This window comes from Schistocerca nitens, chromosome 9, assembly GCF_023898315.1.
Source record: "Schistocerca nitens isolate TAMUIC-IGC-003100 chromosome 9, iqSchNite1.1, whole genome shotgun sequence".
Lineage (NCBI taxonomy): Eukaryota > Metazoa > Arthropoda > Insecta > Orthoptera > Acrididae > Schistocerca > Schistocerca nitens.
This window is the reverse complement of record NC_064622.1, coordinates 262,753,543-262,762,443: the sequence shown is the minus strand read 5'-3', so window position 1 is coordinate 262,762,443 and position 8,901 is coordinate 262,753,543. Positions and strand designations below refer to the sequence as shown.

The 8,901-nt window shown below is 41.6% G+C and overlaps 1 protein-coding gene across 1 annotated transcript in view; it reads right to left on the bottom strand.

Moving 5' to 3' along the window:
- Positions 1-1,773: 1,773 nt before the first annotated feature.
- The window catches only part of LOC126203633 (uncharacterized), a 65,494-nt gene continuing 58,366 nt past the window's right edge, over positions 1,774-8,901 (bottom strand). Inside the window, exon 3 of the mRNA XM_049938006.1 lies at positions 1,774-5,415. Coding sequence (XP_049793963.1) covers positions 4,723-5,415 — 693 coding nt within the window. The 3' untranslated portion in view covers positions 1,774-4,722. The remainder of the gene's footprint in view (positions 5,416-8,901) is intronic.

Genomic DNA, 8,901 nt, shown 5'->3' with positions numbered 1-8,901 from the left:
AATGCATGTTGATAACGTGGCATGGAGAAAATAAAGAAAAGTCATGAGCAGTACGAGTAAATACTATTTTATAATAAACAAAACCGTGAATTAAAGTATGATTACAAAATGCAGATTTCATTAGTTTCGTATGGTGATACTGATGAAACGCTGAAAGACTGTTGATGGTAGGTTGTGATATCCTGCTGGTATCTTGTCACAGGAGCAGCTGTCATTCCACTGTATGTGGTGTGACTGGGCTAAAATGTACAAATGGCATAGGACTGGTAATGTGGGAAACGGGACATAGGTGATGACTGACAAGAGTGTTTAAAATGTGCAAATGGCGTATGCGTGGTAGTATGGCAATCTAAGTGGAGATGGGACACAGGTGAGTACCTCACGAGATCACATAGTATGGAAAAGATATTTATCAGGAGAGCATTACAGGAGTTGTGGCAAAGGAGAAGGGTCTGGGTGTGCTTGTGGTGAGAACTTTATGCAGTACAGTAGGTAGCTCAGAAGAATACCTGCGAGAGGTAAGGTGGAGAGCAGGACAAAGCCTTTCCACCAGCTCCTTTCTGCCTGTGGCTGCCTATGGTCAGTGGATTGGCCACCCCAAAAATATTGTCCTACCACTACGCTCCATTGTTAGCCTTGTTGTGATGAGATTTATTGTATGACACTAACGATATTTTTAAAATGACATGTATTGTGCATCTGCAGATCCTGTAACGACCTGCAGCCGCATTCCTGCCACTCGCTTTCTTTTCTGCTGTGGAAACTAAGAATATACATTCTGTGTGAAATAAGCTTAATAGGGTATCAAGATAGAAGATTGTGGATTTGTAAGTATGTGGTTGTGGCATTTAAGTGGAATGTGGAACAGCCAAATGGTGTGATTTGTTGGGGTCATGGAATGGCACAAAGAGATGGATATTCAAGTGAGCGGTGATTGCAATACTGATTACATCTTCGTTGATAGTGAAAAGTAATTTGTGTATGGGTAATGGTACGCTGATATGTTGGACTGGGGAGAGACTTGGCGGTCATCAGATCCTGATAGTGATTCAAAGCACCTCGTCAGAGTGGACATCCCTTCATAACATAACTGTCACTCAATCTCCGAGATTTGCTGCTTCTTTCCTATCACCTTATCCCCCATATCAGATAACATGACGAAACTACAAACGCCAGACTAAACATAAAAAATAATAAAATAAAAAAATCAACAAAAAGAACTTCGGAGTCTCGGCGTGAGACGGTATTTAAACGTTTGCACCATGCGAGTGTTTAGTATTGAAAACAAAAGAAGACTTCCATCATTGAGCAGGAACAGAGGAGGAAATGAACCTCACTTCAGTACCTTGATAAATGCTCTGATTTCTAGCCTCCAGTAGAAACAATTTGTAAAATGTGTGCAGTTTTCAGGCATCTGACGATGTTTCAACAGACTGAGACGAAACGCTTTAGTGACGAAAAAATAGATTTAGTAACTGCATAGAATGTATCAATACCAATATAGTATTTATGCAATATTTATGGATACCATGGCTTCATAAACGAAGAATGTACTATAAAGAAAATAACATTATGGATGTCATTATTTTAAATTAATTAACATTGGAATTAAATATTATGTTTTAGACTTGTATTTCTTATTCAGTAGCCTCAAACATTTGTACATGTCCTTATTAGGTCTGTTGATGTGGAAAGTATGGTACACACACCATTTTTATGTAATATGAGTTTATAAATATGTCTCTCAAAGTTATGAATGAAACAAAAGAAATGTTAATTTTTCGGTACTTCATTGGTCCTTCTAGACATTTCATTACAAATCAGAACTATATAACAAAAACAATACAAAAACAAACATGACATAACAAAGATAATACGTCCTCATCACTTTAACATACAAGCACCTTTCTAATAACAAATAAATAGTCCCAACTCACACGAAATAAAAATGCAATAACTTTCCTTCTTGTATTCCGTGAGCACAGTGTATCTATAAATTGTAGGAAACATTTTTTTCACATAATAGTGGGAATGAAAGTTTTCTGTAACATATTTTAGACAAATGTTCATTTTGCAAATTTTGAACTTTGAACTACAAGTTAAATAAAACTTCACTTTAAGAATTCCAAGGCTTTCATAACAGAATGTAATAGATTTCCTTTTGGTCGAAAATATGTCGAACACTATTACCTGCCGTTCACCTTATGAAAATATGTGTTTCGAGTAATGCACGCACAGCCATCACTACATAAACAGTCTTTTACTGGTCACGTCAGTACAAAGTGACCACGTTCTGCTCAGTACAAGATCGTAATAACATGCTGAACTTGTCTCTAATAGAATCTGTGAGTAACATACTAGTATACATGCAGTCATTCGTGTCATATCTGCACTATACTGATGGCTTTATGTATATGTTTATGCACAATTTTTAAACAATGTATTTAGGAATATTACTGCTGTCGTCCTACTGATCGTTATATTGAAGTTTATGATATAATTTAATATTCGTAGACGTGTTCCCACGTATTACAATGGAACCAATATTTTACATACTTGAGGTCGTAGAAGTGTCGTTTAAATAAATACGAAGAATTTTCGGGTCGTAAGGTTAAATGAAACTCACGACGTGTAATTAAAGTTACATTTAGATGCGCCTCAAAGGCGTTTCGGTACAATTCACGTATTCATTTTGGCTAAACAAGTAAGTGGACTGTACTGAAATGTCTTTGATGCGCATTTAAATGTAAGTAAAGTTTTAATTACATGGCCTAACATTTGAAGTAATCTATCTTATAATCTAAGGTTTTTTAAAAATTGATAATGCTTTGTTGGCAGCTAATTTACCCAGAAATACCATTTTCTAGTCGAAATAAGAATACACTGTAATAAAAACGTAGGATAGCGAAGGTTCTGACGTGAAACGTCATATTCTAATTAACACTCGTCTTGGTCAAGAACATTTATACCAAAATCTTCCGTACTGTTGTCATATATTCTCCACCACAATTGCATGACGTACAAAGACCTTCGGTAATGCCGTCAAATATTCTGCACATTGCGTATCCGCACAGGTCTGTCACAACAGTACGACTTATCCCTCAACAACTCTAACATTAAGAAATACTGCAATATATGTGACAGTAGTACAGATGATTTTGATGTAAATTTTCTTGATGACATTTTAAGTGTGAAGCTCTCCTACCAGGATGTTTCTTTCTTTCTCCTTCTTGGAATGCCCAACTAAGAACCACGTGCCAATTTCAGTACCTTATTTATTTTTATTCTATCCTTTTCTTTCAGTACTCCTTGATCTGTTGACTATGTTTTTTGATCGTGTCTTCCGACCATAACAGACCAGTTTTTTTCACTCTTTTACCTTGGAATCCTTCCACATCCAGTATTTTTTCCCCAAACGCCTCTCTGTCAGTTGTTTCTTCAGCACCTATGTTATTTTTTTCTACATACTTTTTACGTAATGCTCAGCTTGCATTTTTTTAATGTTTGTAAAAAAATTCATTTTTCTTAAATAAATCATAAGCCAAATCTCCTGGCTATTTCCTCGAAAAGATTATTTTGTGTGACAGCAGATGCCACATTTTCAGAAAGACATCTACAAAATTCAAGATAGTTTATTCCAGTATTTTCGTTTTCTCTTCCCAGCCTTATTCTAGAAATCTTATACTCATTCAGTTCTTCAATCCAAATTCCCACTGGTTTTTTTTTTTTTTTTTTAGAATACAGTTATACAGTTACAAAGAATTGGGGATAGCCCATCACCTTGTCGTACACTTGTGTTTGTTTCGAAGGATTATGATATTCCTCCCATACATTTTCTCTTTAAATATTGTGTCTGTGAGTGTTTCACAAATTAGATTTGCTAATTCAGACTTTGCGCCAAATTCTTGAACTATTTTAGTTACAGTTTGTGAACGAAATGAAAGGCCTTTCTCAGATCGGCAACCATTACTGCAATATCTCTTGAGTTCAGTAATCTATGGTGCGTGACTGACTTCGCATTAAATACTTGTTCGGAACATGATCTGCCCTTCCTACAACCACTTCGATATTCACCAAAATGACTGTCCCAGAAGACTGTCCAGGGTTGTTTCTGCTCTTTTTAGTAAAGTTGTTTTTATTTTAACACATTTTGACTTTGACTTAGAAATAGACTTTCCTACCGAAACCAGACTTCAATAAAGCAGTAGTCACTAAAAGCTGCTTACGCCGGTAACATGAATTTCTTCAAATATATATTAATGTTTACCTCACGATTTGTTTCCTCTTACGTCTCGAAAATTTTTATGGTTATAACATTTTAATGTACATGATAGTCTGCATCTGAATACAGTCGAGGTCTGTTTCTCATATTTCAGATATCACTTGACAATAGCGCAACAGCCGAAAGAGATCAATAATATATTCTAAACCTCTGACGAAAGCCCTGGCACAAAAATGGTTTCAACCTCAGCCAAATTCCTAACGGTTGTGAAACCCAACGTAAGGAAAAATGACGGTTTTGGCCCACGTTTTGAATTGTGTTATTCAGAAAACAATTATTGGAATGTGCACCTTTTACTTCATGGTAAAGTCGTCTTGGTCTCAATAAATTTATTAACGTCAAATCATCGTTACTTGTTGTACCGTCCTTCACGGTTAAAGCGAGACACTGTGCGTCTGTTAGTATAGTTGGCCTTCCGGGCGTGCATCGAGCACAGGCTGCTAGACGGTGAACCAGGTGGTCGCCAGCAGAGCGATGGCAGCGGCGACGCCGACCACGGAGGATGGAGCGTGCAGCCAGGCCGCCCCAGAGGGTTTCTTGCCCACCGCGAGCACGGCGCACTGCTCTGCAGACAGCGGGCTGCCTGCAGCGCAGCCGCGCGCCTTGGCCAGCGCCTCCGCCACGCCGGTCCTCTTCCGGTAGGGACACACGTCCTCGGCGTCACACACTCGCAGGTCGTCGGAGACGGCCAGCTCCCTGCAGCTCTCGTACTCTTCAGCAAGGCACAGCAGCACGTTGTCGGAGATCGACGTCGAGCTCTCGCTGGCTCCCAGTCCGGACAGCGCGCCCGCCTCCAGCGCCTGGATGGTGTTCCTCTGAAACGACAGCCTCGACTTTCCTCCCTGGGACCAGTGGTGCCACCGTATGCTGCCGCTGGCCAGGGCCGCGAAGGTGTTATCCGACACGGTAGCGTCCTCTGACTGCACCGTGAGGGCGCGTGCGCCCAGGCTGGCGAATTTGTTGCTCTTCACCACCACCTGCAGGCTCTCAATGTACAACGAATCGCTGCTGAGGTTCGGAAACCGGCATCCTGCTATTTCCGTATAATTCAGTGTTATCCCATTAAGGAAATGAGATTCCAGCTCTTTAAATGCGACGTCTTGTGTGATTAACGTCTCCATGTTCTCAATTTCCTGCAAAAGAGAAAGTAATTATTACGTTGTAGAAACATACACTATTTTTAAGGGGGCCTGAACGTAAACAGGAAGCTTTATCACCCTAAGTTTTAAGAAACCATTACTCCTCATCTGTAACTCTTAGAACGTTACATTTACACTACTGGCCATTAAAATTGCTACACCATGAAGACGACGTGCTACAGAGACGAAATTTAACCGACAGGAAGAAGATGCTGTGATATGCAAATGATTAGCTTTTCAGAGCATTCACACAAGGTTGGCGCCGGTGGCGACACCTACAACGTGCTGACATGAGGAAAGTTTCATACACAAACAGCAGTTGACCGGCGTTGCCTGGTGAAACATTGTTGTGATGCTTCGTGTAAGGAGGAGAAATGCGTACCATCACGTTTCCGACTTTGATAAAGGTCGGATTGTAGCCTATAGCGATTGCAGTTTATCGTATCGCGACATTGCTGCTGGCGTTGATCGAGGTCAAGTAACTGTTAGCAGAATATGGAATCGGTGGGTTCAGGAGGGTAATACGGAACGCCGTGCTGGATCCCAACGGCCTTGTATCAGTAGCAGTCGAGATGACAGGCATCTTATCCGCATGGCTGTAACGGATCGTGCAGCCACGTTCCAATCCCTGCGTCAACAGATGGGGACGTTTGCAAGACAACCACGATCTGCACGAACAGTTCGACGACGTTTGCAGCAGCTTTGACTATCAGCGGTAACCCTTGACGCTGCGCCACAAACAGGAGTGCCTGCGATGGTGTACTCAACGACGGACCTGGGTGCACGAATGGCAAAACGTCATTTTTCCGGATGATTCCAGGTTCTGTTTACAGCATCATGATGGTCGCATCCGTGTTTGGCGACATCGGGATGAACGCACATTGGAAGCGTGTATTCATCATCGCCATAGTGGTGTATCACCCGGCGTGATGGTATGGGGTGCCATTGGTTACACGTCTCGATCACCTCTTGTTCGCATTGACGGCACTTTGAACAGTGGACGTTACATTTCAGATGTGTTACGACCCGTGCCTCTACCCTTCATTCGATCCCTGCGAAACCCTACATTTCATCAGGATAATGCACGACCGCATGTTGCAGGTCCTGTACGGGCCTTTCTGGATATAGAAAATGTTCGACTGCTGCCCTGGCCAGCACATTCTCCAGATCTCTCACCAACTGAAAATGTCTGGTCAATGGTGGCCGAGCAACTAGCTCGTCACAATACGCCACAGTCACTACTCTTGATGAACTGTGGTATCGTGTTGAAGCTGCATGGGCAGCTGTACCTGTACACGCCATCCAAGCTCTGTTTGACTCAATGCCCAGGCGTATCAAGGCCGTTATTACGGCCATAGGTGGTTGTTCTGAGTACTGATTTCTCAGGATCTATGCACCCAAATGGCGTGAAAATGTAATCACATGTCAGTTGTAGTATAATATATTTGTCCAATGAATACCCGTTTATCATCTGCATTATTTCTTGGTGTAGCAATTTTAATACCCAGTAGTGTATACAGAGTGTTTCACAGTACAAATGGCTCTGAGCACTATGCGATTAACTGCTATGGTCATCAGTCGCCTAGAACTTAGAACTAATTAAACCTAACTAACCTAAGGACATCACACACATCCATGCCCGAGGCAGGATTCGAACCTGCGACCGTAGCGGTCGCTCGGCTCCAGACTGTAGCGCCCAGAACCGCACGGCCACTCCGGCCGGCTTCACAGTACATCTTACACACTCCTAGAGGTTGTAGATGGGACTTAGTAGATCAAGTTTTACGTAGTAACGTCATCCAGCGACGTTACAGAGAGTCAGAGCTATAGCCCCGGCGCCTGTAAATGTATGTACAAAGTGGTTTCAAGAAGTTTTGCACAGTCGTCACTAATTTTTTTCTATTTTTTGCAGCAGGAGAATGAAATGTTTTGTGAATATACTTGGAAAATTTAACCATAAGTTGGTATCTAAAAGTATTTTCTTTTATTTACAGGTGAGCCACAATGGACCGTGAAGTAGATGTCAGCTTGCGACAACGGTCGATGATGGAGTTCCTCTTCAAGGCTGGCGATGATTCTGAGACATCGATTCATAGGAAGTTGCTCCCTGTTTATGGGGAGGACACAGTGGATCGCAGCAGTATCCAGCGGTAAGTGCAAAAGTTTAAGGAAGGTGAATTCTCTCTCTGGACAATCCACGGTGCGGAAGACCATCGACAGCAGGGAGTGATGTGAATAAACAGACCATTGATCAGATCATCCACAATGACAGATGCGTGACGACACGACAGCTTGCTGAAATGACTCATTTGTCATCGAGTAGTGTGGTATCACTGGTACAGTCACTAGGGTACAGAGCAAAACTGTGCACGTTGGGTGCGTAGATTACTGACAAGAGGAATGAAAACGATGAGGCAGAATGTGTGCGAGGGTTTCACGAAAGCCTTTACTGGAGAGTGGAAACAGTATTTTGACGGAGTCATTACCCAGAATGAAACAAGGTTGTCCTCGTCCGAACCTGAGAGCAAAACCCAGTCCATGGAGTGGCGTCATACGGGTTTCCTTCCGAAGAAGAAACCAAGGCTTTCACGAGCAGCAGGCTGAAAGGTGATGGCCTCCTTCTTCTAGGATCAGTATGGTGTCATTTTCATTGACTTTTTGGAACTTGGCTCCAAAATTAACCGGGACCATTACTGTTTGACATCGGACAAGCTGCGACGTGCCATCAAGACCCACAGACCACAGCTTTAGGGTCAGCTTATCAGACTACACCATGACAACGCCAAACCCCATACAGCACTTATGACGCAGGAGAAAAGCAGGAAAATGGGTTGGAAAATTTTTCCTCATCCTCCCTATAGTCCGGACTTGGCTCCGTCTGATTTTTACCTCTTTGGTCGTCTGAAGGCGCACCTGCGTCGCAAAACATTTGACAGTGAGAAAGACCTTATTTCGTGTGTCAAGTGATGGTGTAAAAGTCAATACCCAGAATTTTATCAAAGTGCATTTACATCAAGGAAAGAACGTTGGGCCAGATGCGTCACAGCCGATGGAGGCTACACTGAGTAGGCTCAATGAATAGCTAAATGTTCCAAGAATGTTCACAAAAAATTTCATTCTCCTCCTGTAAAAAATAAAAAAATTAGAGACGACTGTGCAAAACTTTTTAAACGCCTTTTATATATATATATATATATATATATATATATATATATATATATATATATATATATATATATATATATATATAGCGTGACTCCACGATGCTGTTAGAGACCTTCTAGCACGATGTAGGAGGATAAATGTATCACTTTTAGGTCACGGTCCCTGTAACGAAAACGAACGAGTCGAAATTTACAAGCGAAAACCGTTATGATACCTCTGACAGTGGAATACATCTACTGATACAGTTGTTGCTAGGATTGTAGGTAGGCAACTTTCAGAGGTGGTAGTATGGACCGGATCAAGAAAAATGTCTAG